The 19,468-nt window shown below is 37.3% G+C and overlaps 1 protein-coding gene across 2 annotated transcripts in view; it reads left to right on the top strand.

Annotated features, from left to right (window-relative positions):
* Nucleotides 1–19,468, top strand: part of GSK3B (glycogen synthase kinase 3 beta) — a 191,867-nt gene that overhangs the window by 158,401 nt on the left and 13,998 nt on the right. For both annotated transcript variants that reach the window (XM_049785914.1, XM_049785915.1), the window contains one exon: nucleotides 9,442–9,540. In XM_049785914.1, the coding sequence (XP_049641871.1) occupies nucleotides 9,442–9,540 (99 nt within the window). The remainder of the gene's footprint in view (nucleotides 1–9,441; nucleotides 9,541–19,468) is intronic.

Below are 19,468 nucleotides of genomic sequence, written 5' to 3' on the forward strand. Positions count from 1 at the left end.
GGCTTATTTTGCCCATTATATCCTGGGCATTTTTTTCCTAAACTCCCTTAACCTTAGCCACATCTCAAATAAACACAATATTTTGAATATCTGAGATAATGTTAACAACTTTATTCTCAAGTTACTATAATCCCCGAGATCGGTATTTTTAATTTTGTCATAATTTATAATAGATAAAATTTATTAACATAGGAACATAGTCTATGAATTAAATTTTAAGTGAATTTCTTAAACTATTCTAAATTTGCAGTGACAGTACCTATGTTTTATTGTTCTTTTGAGTGAAAGTAGCTATAAAATACCTTTATAAGACAGTTAACTTGACAAATTTGTTTGGTTTCAATAAATGAATAGTTGACAAGTTAAATGTTACAGTTTATAGACATGAGAAGAGCTTTTCTAAATATTTTTGTTTGTTTTTGGGCCACACCCAGTGGCGTGCCAGGGGACTCCTGGCTATGTGCTCAGAAATCGCTCCTGGTTTGGGGGACCATATGGTACGCCAGGTTTCAAACCATTATCCATTCTGGATCAGCTGCATGCAAGGCAAATGCCACTGTACTATCACTCCGGCTCCACTTCTCAGAATTTTTAAAAAATATTTTATAACTAATTTATGACTTAAATGTCTAAGCTCTACTCCTGTAGATATTGCAGTGCTAAACAATAAGCCTACTGCAGGAAAGGAAATATACAATTATGGTAAAGAGTACAATGAAATTTTAATTCAAACAGCTAAAGTACAAATAATGTTAACTTCAAGATTTTAATGCCTGAATTAATCTTTTTTATAAGAATTACTCTGTGTTAGAGAGATAGTGCAGAGATTAAGATACAACCAAAACTATGCTTCAAATCCTGGCATTGCTTTTGATTCTCCTAGTCTACACGAGTGTGATTTTAAAGAAAATAAAGAAAAAGAATTAGTCTTACCCTCTCTGAAGATATTTAGTCAGAATGTGACATAAAAATAGCAGCAGAAGGGCCCGGAAAGATGGCACAGGGTGTCTGCCTTGCAAGCAGCTGATCCAGAACCTAAGGTGGTCGAATCCCAGTGTCCCATATGATCCCCTGTGCCTGCCAGGAGCTATTTCTGACCAAACAGTCAGGAGTAACCCCTGAGCACCGCCGGGTGTGACCCAAAAACCAAAAAAAAAAAAAAAAAGAAAAGAAAAGAAAAGAAAATAGCAGCAAAAAAAAAAAATAACAGTAATTGACAAAGTTCTGTATGATTCAAATAGATGAGCTTCCAAGAAAATCAGCACATTGATAACATACATTATCAAGGCAATAAGATATGCAGTATTGTGTGTGAAACAAGTAAGCCAAATCTAATATATTTAAATTTGACTAAATACATTTTTTTTGTTTTGTTTTGGTTTTTGGGCCACACCTGGCGGTGCTCAGGGGTTACTCCTGGCTATCTGCTCAGAAATAGCCCTTGGCAGGCACTGGGAACCATATGGGACGCCAGGATTCGAACCAACCATCTTAGGTCCTGAGTCGGCTGCTTGCAAAGCAAACGCCGCTGTGCTATCTCTCTGGCCCCAAATACACGTATTTATTAATAAATACAGTGTATTTCTTAATTTAGTTTCTAGTCAGAGGCCTTGGTTAAGGGGTATGTTTCTTTGTGTATACACATGTAGATATAGTAGAACAAGTATGTCCCAACAAATAAAGTGACTTTTAAGTTGATGCACCTTTGTGGGATAGTTATTCATCAAAATAGCTATGGGTTTGTACAGATGTCATGTAGTTCTCACAAAAAACATTTCCATTATCATTAGTCGTAAGCATATTTAAATAGTTTACATTTTTCTGATTTTCTAGTTTGTTTAATTTTCCTAAAGAATATATCCAAATATGCAGCATTAGAATTTGGTGATTTGTAAGATCGATATACACCATCCTGGCATTTTAATTGCAGCTGAATATATAATTATTCATTGTATTAAATAATGAATTTATTATTTATTGTTAAATCATTTAACCCTTTCTGTGAATAGAGAAAAATAGCTGTTCATAAACAACACTAGTTTTCTCTCTCTTTGTACCAATAGGTTCAATTATTAAGTTTCCTTCTGGGTAACAAATGAAGTCAGAATATAAATTCCTGCTCTTGAATATATTCCCAGCTTTCACACTACACAACTAACTCCTACTCCCACTCAGAAGAGAAAGTTTTTTTCCCTTCCTAATCTTATCAGAAATATGAAAAGAGGGGCTGGAGCAATAGCAAAGCAGCCTTGAACGTGGCCTTCCCAGGACAGACCAGGTTCGATTCCCCAGCATCCCACATGGTCCCCCAAGCCTGCAAAGAGCGATTTCTGAGTACAGAGCCAGGAGTAACCCCTGAGTACTGCTGGGTGTGCCCCCAAAACCTAAATAAATAAATAAATATGAAGAATCTTTTGCTAGGAAAATAGAAATTTTAAGAGGAATAAGTTTTTGCCAACTATATTTGTTTCATTTTTATTTAATATTTTAAGACATCCTTTATCTGGCAGTTAGGTATGATTGTGTAGTTACTTATGTCTTGATGGGAATTTTTTTTAGTGTAAATTTAAAACAGCTAAATGAATTTGATTACCTTTTTGGTTGATTGCTATCTCATAGGTTTGTTAAGGATTCTTAAATTTTTTGTTTAATTTGTGAATTAAAGCATTAATATGGAGCACACAAGGATGGATAAATTGTCGATACATTCTTTTTTTTTTTTTTTTTTTTTTTTTTTGGTTTTTGGGCCATAACCGGTGGTGCTCAGGGGATACTCCTGGCTGTCTGTTCAGAAATAGCTCCTGGCAGGCACGGGGGAACACATGGGACACCGGGATTCGAACCAACCACCTTAGGTCCTGAATCAGCTGCTTGCAAGGCAAGCACCGCTGTACTATCCGGGCCCGTCGATACATTCTTAATGTTTTGTATTTAAACTTCTATGGGAGGAAGTGATGATTAATTTATTGCATCTCCCGTTGGTTGAAATGCTTTATAAATTAGCTTTCATAAAACCTCTGAAACCGGCTTATACCATGTTGTTTTGAAAAGTTTTTCTGACATGATGCAGCTGATCTCTTATCCTTCCTCAGTTTATTGTTCCTTTCATTAATCTCCCTAGTCTCAAACTTGGCACACATATTTCAGAAATAAACATTAGCTAGTTTTCATTTTTAATATTTACTCCTTAGCTTCTCATCTTCAAAAATCTGCCTTTGCATTCTCTCCTTTGTCCCCTCTGCCACTCCAATTCATTGTTATTGCAGCAGCCAGGGTCCACATAAAGGCCTAGCTGTGGTGCCTGCTGAGAAGGGGTTGTGTAGCTCTGCTTAGTTGTGTTGCTATTTGTCAACTACAAAGGGTTGCTTTGATGCTTGTACATCAGGAGTCACCTTTCTTGGTCATATGTATCTTAATGCTGGGAATTACACCCCTTTAGTTTTGGCACCTGGTGACTATTGTGTAATCAAAAATTGCTTGTGGCACTGAGATCACAGGTAGCAGGGTTATTAGGACTGAAATTAATTCCTTTGAGGATCTGGAAAATGAACTGTTGACCTTACACTTGCTAGAAAAACACTGTAAGCCAATAAAACTATTCCTCTGAGGCCGCCTTTTTTCCTTTTTTTTAATTTTTTTAATTTTTTTTATTTTATTTTTTATTTTTATTTTTGGTTTTTGAATCACATCATTGTGTATACTCAAAGATTACTCCTGGTTGTATGCTCAGGAATCACTCCTGACAGTGCTTAGGAGACTATGTGCCATATGTGATGCTGAAGATTGAACCTGAGTCTGTCTGCAGGATGTAATCAAACATCTCTATACTATTCTCTCTGGTCCCTTTTGGGGAGGCATTCTTACACTACAGTGTATGTCCACACTCATGGTCTCAAATTTTTATTTTGTGTTGTGGCTATACCTGGTGGGTGGTGCTCTAGAATTCTGCTATAGAGGATTAATTGCTGTCAGTGGTGCTCAAAAGACTATACAGTGACAGGGATTAAACCCAAGCCTCCTGTACGCAAAGTATGCTCTTAGCTTTTTGAACTACCTCTCCCACCTTCACTGGGTAGACAAGGAGATTGTGATTAGTTTGTAATTGTTGCAGACTAAGATTATAAATAGTTGACCATGCCATAGAAGTTCATGAAGTTTGTCACCTTAAAGGGAAATAAAACTTAATACAGAATATAGTACTTAGTCTTCATTAAGCTGGAAAAGTCAGATTTACTATCCCAATTAAGATGAAAAATCTGCTGTAGTAAATATACAAGTAAGCTTGCTTATTCACAAGGACAAAAATAATAGCAAGAGAGAAGCTAAGACATGGAAATGTAATAATTCTGAAGGAATCACTCTAAGAATAATGAGTTAGAGGCTAGAGTAATAGCATAGAGGGTAGAGCGTTTGCCTTGCATGCAGCCAACCTGGGTTCAATCCCCAACATCCATCCCACACGGTCTCCTGAGCCTGTCAGAAGTAACCCCCAAGTATCACCGGATGTGGCCCAAAAACCAAAGAATGCATTTTAGAGACTTAAGGAATGTACAACTGAGTGTCTGGTTATAAATCCTTAACTTTTTAGGATATTTGACAAAAAAATTTATAAAACCCACCCCTCATTTACAGATTAACTCACTGGTCCTCCTAGGTTAAGAATCTTATACAAAATAAGATTTAATCTCCCCTGTGACTTTGGATGTGTCAAAGCCTCCTCCTTTTCTTGACTTCTTATTTTCATTTTCTTTATATATAATTATTTAGGCACTGTGTTTACAGAATTGGTCATGATTGTTTTTCAGTCATACAGTGTATACCACCCTTCACCAGTACACATTTCCTGCCACCAATGCCCCCAATTATTCTCCTGTAGTTTTCCCTTTCTTGCCCTTTAGTAGTTAATTTTCTTGCCTTGCCCCAGGCCAAAATGACTCTATTTAGGGAAAAGTACTGTTGAATTTTTTTTTAGATTCTGCATCTGTTTATGTGTATGTTGTATATCTATACAAAAGCACAAAATGCATGTAGATATACAGAAAGAAAATCTGGTAAAAGTAAATGAATCATAGGAAATTGGGGACATGAACTGAGCCATAAATTTTGTAACTAAAAACAACTAATAACTTACTTTTAACTTACTTAACTAAGTAACCTTAAATCCCCAAGCCAGGAGCAATTTCTGAGCATATAGCCAGGAGTAACCCCTGAGCGTCACAAGGGTATGGCCCAAACAGCAAAAAAAAGGGAAAAAGTAACCTTATTAAAAATCATAATAAAATATCTGGTCATTTATTCATCTTTCAGTTGTCTTTTAGTTAGGTACATAAGCATAGAGATCCTTTTATTTGAAAATATACTCTTCTCTGAGCCTGCCAGGAGTAACCCCTGAGAACCACCAAGTGTGGCACAAAAACAAAAAAGAGAAAATATATTCTCTCTTACTGGCAGCTTGTTTCTTCTATTCTTCCATTTTCATTTCAGTTGATTAAAAACAATTATTAGTCAGTATTATTCGATATATAGAACTCTGTAGTTGGGTAAGTGAGTGAGTGGGTGGGTGGGTGGATGGATGGATTTTTTTTTAACTTGATTGATTGATTGTTTTGGGGCAACACCCAGTGGTGCACAGGGGTTACTCCTGGATCTGCTCTCAGAAATCACCCCTGGCAGGCTGGGGCCCATATGGGATGCCAAAAATCCAATTGGCTGCATGCAAGGCAAAAACCCTACAGCTGTGCTATTTTAAAGAAACCTTTCTGGGGCCCGGAGAGATAGCTCAGCGGCGTTTGCCTTGCAAGCAGCCGATCTAGGACCAAAGGTGGTTGGTTCAAATCCCGGTGTCCCATATGGTCCCCTGTGCCTGCCAGGAGCTATTTCTGAGCAGACAGCCAGGAGTAACCCCTGAGCACCGCCGGGTGTGGCCAAAAAAAACAAAAAACAAAACAAAACAAAGAAACCTTTCTGTTCTAGCAGATTGTAGTTCGAATTGGGATCGTAAATATGATTTTCTAAATGCATATGCCTTTGGCCCTCAGTTGGCAAAGTGGTATACGGAAAACAGCACTGTATCACTTTTCATTTAGGAAAGTGCAAATCAAAATAAAGCTGCCAGTTCTGTAGACTGTAAATTAAAAAAATTGTATTAGATGGGTATACCATATACTATATGAATTTTTATTTCTATAGCCAGAAACTTCTTTTTTGGGTTAGGGGCACACTCGGTGATGCTCAGGGGTTACTCCTGGCTTTGTGCTCAGAAATCTCCTGGCTTGAGGGACCAGATGGGATGCTGGGGATCGAACCATGGTCTGATCCAGGTTAGGGCATGCAAGTCAAATGCCCTATCACTTGAGCCACCACTCAGCCCCAATCTAGCCAGAAACTTCTAAGTTGTAGCAATTACTTGTGATTTTAATACTATCTTAGGTACTACATTTTTTAAAATATTGCTTCTTCTAGTACCTCAGTAGAAACCATAATAGCTACTAAAGTTGATGATAACAAAATAGCATCTCTTAGACCTCATCATTAGGGCAGTGGTTTTATTCACCCATCTTAACCAGAGAAGATTTATTTGATTAGATGGTTTGTCTTACTTAAAGAAAAATAGTCTTTTTGCAGTTTGAAACTTTTCCTCTCTTTTTCATCAGTCTTTTGTTTGGAGACCACACTTGGCAGTCCTGGCTCTATATTCAAGATACCAAGCAGTACCGGGTATTGAACTAGGTCACTGCAGATAAAACAAATTCCTTAATCCCTGTATTATTTTTTAGCTTCATTTTTCATAAATATTTCTTTTATCTTGTTTCCTTTTTTTACAATCTGAAACCAAGGCAGTGAACCAGTCTGAAAAGACTACATTCTGTTTGATTTCTATTATATGGCATGTGGAAAAGACAGAACTAGAGAAATATTAGAAAGATCAGTGTCTGTTACGTGCTTAAAATGAGAGAGGTTTGAGTAGGTAGGTGAAGAACAAGAGATTTTGGTGACATTTGCTACCTGAATCTGTAATGATGTGTATCTGACATAATGCATTTGTCAAAAGTGAGAGACTATAAGGAGTGAGCTATTGTAGAATAAAAAATGAACCTTAATTTAAATCAGTGGTTCTCAAACTATGGCCCGCGGGCCACATATTGTATTTGTATCTGTTTTGTTTCTTCATTGCAAAATAAGACATATGCAGTGTGCATAAGAATTCGTTCATAAGTTTTGTTTTTACTATAGTCAGACCCTCCAATGGTCTGAGGGACAGTGAACTGGCCCCTGTTTAAAAAGTTTGAGGACCCCTTATTTAAATGATGGGATTTAACTAAATTGTAGCAAGGGATTCACCAGTTACAATAAGTATAACACAAAAATGAAAGCTATTAATAACTAGGAAGTTGTGAGAATTGGGGAAAGATTGGGATTTCTTAATTTCTTTTCAGTTTTAAGTCTAAGACTTCTCTAAAAATTAATTAATTTAAAAACAGTAAAGGCACAAAATGTAATATGTCAAGCCCTTGTATTCCCACCATGTAGAGCTGGTATTTTGTCTTATCTGTTCAGTTGTTTCCTTTCTTTCAAGTAAAATATAATGTAAGTTTAAAAAAGAATCTGAAATCATTCAGTAGCTAATTTACTACAAAAATTAGATTAATTTAAATTGAGTAAAACATAAACTATTTCCAGGAGTTTATACCAGAGAACATATACACATATACATATATATGTATATATATGTATATATATGTATATGTGTATATGTTTCTGGTATATATATATATATATATATATGTGTATATGTTCTCTGAGAAATTATATATATACATATATATATAATTTCTCTTGCTAGGAGCTAGAGGGAGGGACAGTGAGTCATATTTAAGCATTTACTTTGGAGGTAATAAAAATGTTTTGTAATTAGAGGTGGTAATTGTATAATATTGTGAATATACTGAATTGTATACTTTTAAATGATTTTGTTAGGTGAACTTTACCTTTTGTTTTGTTTTGTTTTTTGTTTTTGTTTTTCGGCCACACTCGGTGACGCTCAGGGGTTATTCCTGGGTATGTGCTCAGAAACCGCCCCTGGCTTGGGGGCCCATATGGGACACCAGGGGATTGAACCACAGTCCGACCTAGGCTAGTGCTCACAAGGCAAATGCCTTATAGCTTGCGCCACTGCTCTGGTCCCAAACTTTACCTTTTTAACTTAACATTTTTTTTTGTTTTTGTTTTTGGTTTTGGTTTTTGGTTTTTGGGTCACACCCGGTAACGCTCAGGGGTAACAACATTTTTAATTCCACTCCATACTTACAGACTGTTAGAACATCATGTACTGTAGAGGATGGCATCTTCCTATAGTTACTTTGGCCATACAGTTATTCATGCAAATTGTGATGCTTGGTGTGAAGTGAACACTTAATGATTTGTTAGGATAGCAATCAGAATTTTCCCAGGCAAACTGGAAGAACCACACACATTGCCTAAAGCTAAAACCAAGCACTTATGTACATATAAGCTCACCACCATGCCTTGTTGTCATTAGAGAACACCTTAAGGTTAATGGATAGTATTGTAACATCTTTATTTCTGAAAGCTTATGTATGGAACTTATTCTATGTGTTTGTGTTATGCTGTGTTGTGTTGTGTTTTAGGCCACATCGTTGCTCAGGACCATGTGTTGCTTGCAATCAAACCCAAGTCTCCCACACTCAAAGCATGCCCTCAGTTCATTGAGCTCTTTCTCTGATCTTGACATTCCAATTTTTAATAAAATCGGTGAAATTTTAAGTAGGTATTATTATTAATTAGGTCTTATTTCTTCTATATCTCGGTAGATCTTGGCATATTATTGGGTAGATTATCAGTACATACCTTTCTTCTCTTCTGTAGCACCACCAGTTTTGATAGTCAAATACTGTCACCATAGTATGGGAAAACAGTATATTTAAGTTTATAGGAGTTGGAAATACAGCCATGATTATTTTCAAACTTTGGCCAATACTTTTCCCCAAGTTACCCTTAGTTCTAAAATATATCCAAACTACAGAAGGTATTTCATGACATATACAACATTCATGTGAATTTTTCCCTGAATTTTGAATATTTAACCATTGAATTTCAGTTATGCTTTTTTCCTATAAAAACACTGTTTTAGGGTTCGGTGAAGTGGCGCTAGAGGTAAGGTGTCTGCCTTGCAAGCCCTAGCTAAGGAAGGACCTCAGTTCAATCCGCCGGCGTCCCATATTGTCCCCCCAAGCCAGGGGCAATTTCTGAGTGCTTAGCCAGGAGTAACCCCTGAGCATCAAACGGGTGTGGCCCAAAAAACAAAAACAACAACAACAAAAAAACACTGCTTTAATACAGTATTTTATGTTTATTGTGAGAAAGTGGTACAACATTCAAAAGGGAATTGTGGACTCTTAACAAGTATCTTACCTTTTCTAGAACTGTCAAGTAATCCACCTCTAGCGACCATCCTTATTCCTCCTCATGCTCGGATTCAAGCAGCTGCTTCAACCCCTACCAATGCCACAGCAGCCTCAGGTAAGAACACACAGCCTTTGATTTAGTTTTTTTTTTTTAAACACAATTGTTTACATTTTATTTTATGTTCTACCTCCCAAATACCAAAAACAGCACAAACCAATAGATATAAGTAAAATGTTGCATCCCCAAAAAGTACAATACAAAAGGCCTCCCAATACTTAATAATTGAGGTATAAGTATTTATTATAATACTGAAATAAATAATTTTAGTTGTTTAAAAATCAAGCATTAGGCCTAAAAGATATTATAGAGGTTAAGGCACTTTCCTTGCACTTAAGCGACCCCAGTTCGATCTCCAGCATCACACATGATCCCCTAAGTACCACCTAGAGTGGTTCCCACAGCGTATAGCCAAGAGTAAACCTTGAATACCTCAAGCTGTGCCCTCTCCCAAAAAAAGAAAGAAACCAAGAAAGTTGTGCATTAAGTCTTAAGCTTGTGTCCTTCCACATATCTTCTTGATTAATAGTATCACATTAGATGCTTTGAGCAGAAAGCACTTTTACAAATATAATGTTGCTGAAAGTAATTAATTTTACTATTAGTGCTCTAATATCAATTATATCAATATACTGGAGATACATCTGTTACATTCTAATAAAAATATAAATTGTAATTTGATCATATGTAAGGGCCAAATCTGCAGTACTAATGTCTTTAAGATTTTTAACAGACTGTGGGCCGAAGTGATAGCACAGGAATAGATAGGACATTTGCCTTGCATGCAGCCAACCCGGATGAACTTAGGTTCAATCCCCAGCATCCCATATGGCCCCCCCAAGCCTGCCAGGAGCAATTCCAGAGTACAGAACCAAAAGCCTGAGTGCCTCTGGGTGTAGCCCAAAGACAAACAAAAAAAGGTTTTTAACAGACTGTGATGTGCTCGTATGTGTCCTAAAGAATCCTACATTGTTTCTCGGGTTAGAACTTGGGCACATTGCTCTTCCTCAGCCATCCAATGGTGGGCGATTTAGACACTCTAAAAATACCCAGCTCTTGAGTGATTTGAAACCCCTCTGAAGAATGGCTGGTTGCTGTTTACAATGAAGTTAGAAAATATGTCATGCAACAAGGCTTAGAATTGGCCTTTTTTCCCCCTACAAAAAAGACAGGTGCAAGAGCTGATTTCCTGTTCACTAAATCATCTTAACTGAGTTGGGTCAGACCCTTTTTTTTTTTTTGGTTCTTGAGCCACGCCCATGCCTGGTGATGCTAAAGGGTCACTCCTGGCTCTGCGCTCAGAAATTTGGGAGACCATATGTGATGCCAAGGGATTGAACCACTGTCAGCTGCGTGCAAGGCAAATAAATGCCCTACCGCTTCACCACCACTTCAGCCCCAATCAGGCCTATTTTTGCCTAAGGATGATGCCAAAGGTTTTCATAGCATTCACCCATAATATCAAAACCCATTTCTTGTTGTATAATACAGTTGTTTTTGTCCAATCTTAATCTCTAGAGCATTACTAATAAAACTTAAAAACTGTTCTCATCCATTGTCCTATCTCTGTTCCAGAAGGTCTAGGAAAAAAATAGGTCTCTTTTATTAAAGACTGTTATCCCATCAACATCTGATACCTATGGAAGTTGAAGTTGACTGGTTTTTATATCTAATGTATCTTGATTTATATAATAAAATAATAGATTTAATGAGTCACAGCACTCTATCAGAGTAATAGTAATAAGAATTAAATATATGCTAAAATGTGCTTTAAAGCTTTTTTTGTTTTGTTTTGGGGCCATATTCTGCAGTGCTCAGGAAACTATATGGAATGCCAGGGATCAAACTTCCTACTCCAGCCCAGTGCCTTAAAGCTCTTCAGTGTTAAATTTTAAGAGTTTTTAAATTACTAGAAAGAGGTGGCCAAAGTGATAGCACAGCCATAGGGCTTACATGCCTCTCATGCTGCCAAGCCAGGACCAGCCCAGGTTCGATCTCCAGCATCCGATATGCTCCCCCAGAACCTACCAGGAGCAAAGAGCCAGGAGAAACCCCTGAGCTTTGCAGTGGGTGTGGCCCCAAAATCTAGATAAATAAACAAATAAATTACTAGAAAGAAGAAAATAACTTGGGTGAGATATTTGTTATACTACTATTGTTAAGAATTGCTTGAGATTATGAATAACAGTAAGAACGATCTATTTTGGGTTATATGTATTTTTTCATTTTCATTCATATCTAACTGGGTTCTGGGTTTACTTCTTTTTAGTTCTTTGCTCTGGGATCACTCCTAACTGCTCAAGGCATCAAATTTGTTTGCTGAATGCAAGTCAAGTGTCTTTCTTACCTGCTGTACTAGTTCTCTGACCCCATGTTTTGGGATTTTTTATTGGTCTTACTAATTTAAGATACTAAACTCGTTAATGGCTGGAAATAATGTTTGAAGACAAATACTCTGCCTACTAAGCCATGTGCTTTTATATTGTGTCATCAGTTGCCAAAATGTATTTTATTGTTCAGTGTCTTTATGCATTCCTTCAGCTATTGAAATAAAATTTCAATAAAAATTTGGATAGTGACATTGGCCTTTGACCAACTGAGAGTTTATTTCAGTGTTTTAAAGTCACATAGACTTTAAAAGAAGTAGGAGGCTGAAGGAAAAGCTAAACGCATACTTTTTAGATAAATGTTTGCTTTTCTCTTAATTCTTCCAAAGAATATCTTACTGGTTATTAAAGGTTTCAGATATTAGTTCTGAGCCCAGATGCCTTGATAAATGAAGAAATGTTATCTGTCAAAAATTTTTATTATGTTGGGGCCTAAGGAATAGTGGTGCAGATAGGGTATTTGCCTTGCTGGTATAACTGGGTTGGATATCTGCAAAACACTTTAATCCTGTATTATTTCTCTGGCTCAAACCATTTGTTTTTGAGCCACATGTGGAAGTACTCAAGGCTTACACCTGGTGGGGTTCGGGTGCTGGGGATCAACAGTTTTGCAGACATCCAACCCAGTTATACCAGCACTACATACAGTCCCCGGAGCACTGCCTGAAAATAATTTTTTTTAAGAATTTTCTTTCCTTTTCATGTGCCTTTGGGTCACACCCAGAGGTGCTCAGGACTGATTCTTGGCTGTTCACTCAGTGAACACTCTTAGTAGGCTCAGGGGACCATATGGAATGCCAGAGATAGAAACTAGGTCAGCCATGTGCAATACAAACATCATACCTTCTGTATTATCACTCCAGCCCTAGAATTTCCATTCTTGGGGCAATTAAAATAGCTCAACGGACTTAGGGCTGGTACAGAAAGCCTGTGTTTGGTCCCTAGCATCACTTGATCTCATCAACAGTGAGCTAGAAATAATCCCTGAGCACTGCCAGGTATGTCCCAAGAAGAGAAGAGGGAAATTTTATTTTTTTAATTGTTTATATAGACCCAATAGTGTCATTCAGTGTAAGCCAGAGGCATAATTCTGTAATAGAGTTAAAGCACTTTTCTTTTGGGACAACACTAGTGATAACTAAGTATTTGGTTATACCAAATACTTTGTTATACTATATATGACAAAATACTTTGTCATACCAAAGGAAATGCTGCTACAGATGAAAGGATTGATATATTATCTTCTATCTGCATATAATTAAATAATTAGATATGCATTATAAATAAGAGTTTGACGGTATAAAATACAGTCCTCTCTGTTGTCTCTCTTGGCTTCAGTTCACTTATTCATATGACAGCTATAACAGCAAATGCTTAGTAAAGTGTGAGACATGTGTGATACAAAGTATACAGAGTGCTTTTACTTTGTCTAAGTCACCTGGCAGACCTTCAGTGAAAGAAAACTGTTCAACTATTTTTGTTATTATTTTTATCATTGTTACTGCCACTTGAGAACATATTCATACACTAGGAATTAGGCAGATGGAGTTTGACCATTCACCCTTCTATGAAGAGTCTGGCTCTGCTTGTACCCCATCTTTAACCAATGAAAGAATGCATGCAGATATGTTTGAAAGCTTTCTACATATAGCATTCCTGAATTGTCCTGGGATACATATAAATAATTATTAATCCTCAAAAGTACAAAACCTGGAAAAAATTAGCACAAATTTTGCAGCACGCCATGGAGCATTGGGTGTCTTGCAAGCAGTGCTCATGAGATCCCCGGATCCCCCTGTGGCGTTCAGGAGTTACTCCTGGCTATGCACTCAGAAATCGCTACTGGCTTGGGGGACCATATGAGATGCCGGGGGATCAAACCATTGTCCATCCTAGGCTAGCGCTGGCAAGGCAGATGCCTTACTGCTCCACACACCCCCTCTGTGATTCTTAGCCAAATAAAATGATTAAATTAGTCAGGTTAGTGCCTCCACTAAATTAAAACAGTATTTTAGAACTGAAGCCACTTTTAATTTTTGATAAAGTTTTGTCTGTCAACTCTCACTAGGTTAAGAATATACCTTCTAGTCATCTAAAATTGGTGTTTTAAAAAATTCTATATAATTCAAATAAAAATTCAGAAAGAGAGACATTGCCTTCAAAATATCATCTATTACCTGCCTTTCTCCCTGATGCTCAGCAGATTTGAAGTACTGGCTATGTCAATCATGTTTGTGTCTTGAGTAGTATGACCATCAAAATACAGAGAGAATTCAAGACAATTACATTGTATAAGAAGCTTTCAGAATTGATACATTTTTAAGTCACTAAACTCACTTCAGGATTTTAAATTCATAATGTGTTTAATAAGGTTTCTATGTTGAGAAATATAACAAAAATCATTTTGAGGGGCCGGAGAGAGAACATGGAGGTAGGGCGTTTGCTTTGCATGCAGAAGGATGTTGTTTCAAATCCTGGCATCTCATAAGGCCCCCCGATCCTGCAAGGAGCGATTTCTGAGCGTAGAGCCAGGAGTAACCCCTGAGCATTGCCGGGTGTGACCCAAAATTCAAAAAAAGGAAGAAAAAAAAAAAAGAACCAATTTGATAAGAATTATCAATAGTAGGAAACTTTTTTTTTTTTTTTTTTGGTTTTTGGGCCACACCCGGCGGTGCTCAGGGGTTATTCCTGGCTGTCTGCTCAGAAATAGCTCCTGGCAGGCATATGGGGGACCATATGGGACATGGGATTTGAGCCAACCACCTTTGGTCCTGGATCGGCTGCTTGCAAGGCAAACACTGCTGTGCTATCTCTCCGGGCCCAAGTAGGAAACTTTCAATAAGTTATCAATCACCATAAAAAAACTTAGCCATTAACAAACTATGAAGCTTAAAGATTTTTGGTAATTTCATCATAATTTTTGTGGAGAAAACTATCAAAATTCTATGAACCCTATATATAATTTGCCAGAGTGTGATTCCATGTGGATAGGGACTAGGCAGGAAGATATAAAATTAAAACAGATATGGTGGTAGGACACTGATTTCTCTTTTCTCAGAGATGTTCATTGTGGGTAGGGAGGGAATCCCAAGAAGTGCTTATAGGAATCAAGGCCACTTTCAACTAGGACTCAGTGCTTTGACCAGGCACTGTTGGGGTCACCAGAGCAAACCTGTTTCTGTGTTTGGGCCCTCCCAGAGAGGCATGTGGTGCTGGAGATTGAGCTATCACTGAACAATCTTCTTGATTTCCAAAACATTTAGGTTCTTTTAAATATGTTTTATGTGCTGTGTTATTTGGGGTATTATAGTTGATTATGATTTTGTCATAAAAAAAAAAAACTTGGGGCCAGAGAGATAGCATGGAGATAAAGCATTTGCCTTGCATGCAGAAGGATCTTGGTTCAAATCCCGGCATCCCATGTGGTCCCCTGAGCCTGTCAGGAGCAAGTTCCCTGAGTCCTGCCAGGTGTGACCCCCCCCTCCCAAAAAATAAAACCTTGAAAATTATGTACATTACTGATTCTCAGTTCCTAAAGAGAATTATACTGATTTTTTTCCCATGATGCCAGTGGATTCTCTCACTCACTTCATTTGGTCTGATCTACCATTGGAAGCTTGAGTAAAGGGTGCATGACATCTAGCCCACCAGACAGTCATATGTATGTAAATTCATGCAGTCATGTGTTCTGTTTCTATTACGCGATAGAACAAATAGTTTATCACTGACTGCCTGTAGTGCGTCTGCATGTGTTGTATAGCCTACAAATGATGTGATAAGTATCCAAATAGCCATTGGTAGAAAAAGTTTTGCCAATCTTGAAGACCAACGTAAAATGATTAAGTCATTAGAAATAGTCTTACTGATCATAGATAAGACATTTTAGAGATTGTTTCTTCCAGTACACGTTGATATAAGTATGATAGGTGATTCAGAAATTTCAAAGCTTTCTCTTAATCTGTTTTGCATATTAATCCCCTGTGCTTTATTTCAATGCAAAAGTTCTGATGTTCTCTTTAATACTTAGCTACTATGATAATTGGAAACATTTTACTACAAGAATGAGTACATCATTAATTTACTCTGTTGGAAAAATATATTCTTTTAATAATGAAATTCCCCCCTGACTTCCACGTAGTGACCATACTCTAGGGTTATAAGAACCAAAACAATCCTTAAATTCTTAAAGTCCTTCAGATTTAAATGATAACCAGTATAACCCCATACTAATGAGACTCGTCTTATATTGTTCTGTGTAAGAGTATTGAGTTTTCTAGATAATTATATATTATATATTATACAATTTGTTATTTTATGAACACAATGTTTTTGTTTCTTCATAAGAATTAGTTAAATATATTGCAAATAAGACAAAGCAAAGCCCCCCCCCCTTTTTTTTTTTTTTTAGTTTTTGGGTTACTCCTGGCTGTGCTCAAAAATCACTCCTGGCAAGCTTGGGGGACCATATGGGATGCCAGGGATCAAACGCAGGTTCATCCCAGGTTGTCAACATGCAAGGCGAATGCCCTACCACTATGCTATCACTCTGGCCCCCATAGGCCCTATTTTAGATTTTTATTATTATTATTATTATTATTATTATTATTATTTTAACTTGTAACAGTTACTGACAAATGAGTCTAGGCAAGATTTAGAAATTAGGGTTCCTGAATATTTGGTAAACATAATGATTGTTTGCTTAGCCACAGACAAATCTTAAATATATTATGAAAAATGAAAATGCTTTGCTGCTGCAAAGAAAACTTTTCTTTTCTGCCGATTTTCTACATCAAAAAGTTACTATTGGTTAGCCAGGAGTAACCCCTGAGCATCAAACGGGTGTGGCCAAAAAAAAAAAAAAAGATTAAAAAGTTACTATTGGGGCGGGAGTGATGGTGCAACAGTAGGGCATTTGCCTTGCACGCGGCAGACCCAGAACGTTTAATCCCACGGCGTCCCAGAGCCAGGAGTAACCCCTGAGCATCACTGAGTATGGCCCAAAAATCAAAAAAAAAAAAAAAAGGTATTATCAAAAGTGAATTAAACTTTTTAAATAAATCACAGGAAAAATGAAGTCATGAAATTTTCCTATACATGGTTAGACATGGAAACTATTCTGCTGAAATAAGAAATAAGTCAGAGGGAGAGAGATAGACACAGAATAGTCTCGCTCATCTGTGGGACTTGAGAAAAATATAAAACATTATTGTAATAATGCCCAGTGGCAATAGAGATGAGGGCCGGAAGGACTGGCCCAGGATATGAAGCTTACCACAAAGAGTGGTGGGTGCAGTTAAGAAAAATAACTACACTAACAGCTATCATAACAATGGTAGTGAGTAAAAGAAATAGAATCTGCAGGGGGTAGGGGCAGAATGAGATGGGTGGGGGGGATTGGTGGGAATATTGCCCTGGTGAAGGGTGGTATTCCTTTTTATAACTGAAACTCAACTTAAAAAATGTTTGTAATCATGGTGCTTAAATAAGTACATTATTTAAAAAATAAAGTTTAAAGCAATCTACAATGTCTAAATATTTGTAACTGAACTTCTAAAATCCATTTTAGAATTTATTTATTGACAATACGTTTGGATTTTAAAGACATGTAAAATTTATAGCTTGCTATAAATTTCTATATAAATTGTTATAAGTTTTCCTTGTAGTGTATTTTGTTTATTAGGATATGATTTGTTCTGACCTTTCCAGACCTAACTGAAAAGGGAATCATGATAGGAGTTGTACATGGTCTGTCTTCTCTCTCTTTTTTTTTTAATCTTTATTTAAACACCATGATTACAAGCATGATTGTAGTTGGGTTTCAGTTCTTTTTACCTATTCAAGAGACTTAATTTTTCTTGCTCCTGCTTTGAAAGCCTTTTGCTGTTAGCATAATTAAACTAAATCCGCCCTGTTCTTACAATTTCCCTTGAATATTGTTTACTTTTCCTTGAATATCTGTCCCTTTTTATTGTTTGGGGGGGCACACACAATGATGCTCTAGGATTACACCTGGCTCTGCACTCAGAAATTAATCCTGATGGTGCTCGTATGGGATGTTGGGGATCAAAACCACATGCAAGGCAAATACCCTACTCTACTTACTATTGATCCGGCCCCAAGTTACTTTTTTCTTTTTTAATATTTGAACTCATCAGAGAGTTGATCTTTTTTAGTTGAATTTTTGTTTCTTTACTTTGCACTGTATTTATTTGTAATTACTTGGTTAGATTTTTTTCCCTTAATTTATGGTTCACACGCAGTGGTGGACTTACTCCTGGCTCTTTGCTCAGGAATCTCTCCTAGCAGTATTTGGGGAGCTGTGCATGGTGCTGGGGATCAAATCCAGGTCATCCACATATGTAAGTCATGTGCCCCCTCTGCCTTACTTAACTGTCACTCCGGCCCTGTATTAACGTATGTAATATTTTATGTCATTTCAGTTCTGGCCACAAAAACTACTTGTTCTCTGAGTTTTCTGAACCCTACAGTTCAGATTCAGAAAGACCAATGAGTTCCCTTTTCTCATTGTTGTTTTTAATGCAGAATTTCAGTCGCCTTCTGTTTTTTACAGGGTAATTCTTCCTAGTTGAGCAAATTAGCCTAGAATAATTTTCCCCATTGTTTGATCCCACTCATTCCCACTGGATTTTCCAGCATTATCAACTTATCAACTTGATAGTTAAAGGCAAACTTTTTTTTTAGGCATAAGTATATGTCTCTGTCTCTCATTTGTTGAAAATTGTCTTCTATCCACTTATGCCAATTTGAGATATTCACTAATACCAGTGAGATTCTGTCTACTTTGTTAGGGTTTCATGCTCACTTGACAATTTCAAGCATAGATACTTTCAGTCAAACTAGCTGAATCATTCTTTTTTGTCAGCAGTGTTGAATGGCACTTCTTTGAAAAAAGGTTGTTTGGTTTTGGGTTTTTTTCTTAGGATTTGTTTTTTGTTTCTGTTTTTGTTTGGTTTGGTTTGGTTTGGTTCTTGGGCCACACCAGGTAATGCTCAGGGATTACTCCTGGCTATATGCGCTCAGAAATCGCTCCTGGCTCAGGAGACCATATGGGACGCCGGGGGGGGGGGGGGGGGGGCGGGATCGAACCACAATCCATCATAAGTCAGCACATGCAAGGCAGATGCCCTACTGCTTGCACCACTGCTCCGGCCCATGAAAAAAGGATTATTTATGCCAGATACATTTTTTTCTTTTATTAAGTCAAGATTTTGAGTTGGGCCTTTTTTCCTCCAGAAGTTCGTATATGCCTGTTAGACATTCTTCCCTGTGGCCAAGGATTCCGTAGTTCCTTTATTTTTTATTTAATCTCATGTTTTCAGTGTTGTTTAGTCTGTGCTATGGAATTACAGCTATACCATTCTCTCACATCACCAATATAATTGTATCCCTGGCTCTTGTTCCCTCATTACTTCCCTTTATTATCTTCTTCCTTCCCGTCTTGATTTTTCTTTTTTTTGGGGGGAGGGTCCTCACCAGGGATTACTCCTGGCTCTGTGCTCAGAAACACGGGGGTTCATATGGGATGCCAGGGATCGAGCCCGCATCCGTCCTGGGTCAGCCGTGTGCAAGTCAAACAC

The sequence above is a fragment of the Suncus etruscus genome, chromosome 13 (assembly GCF_024139225.1).
Source record: "Suncus etruscus isolate mSunEtr1 chromosome 13, mSunEtr1.pri.cur, whole genome shotgun sequence".
Lineage (NCBI taxonomy): Eukaryota > Metazoa > Chordata > Mammalia > Eulipotyphla > Soricidae > Suncus > Suncus etruscus.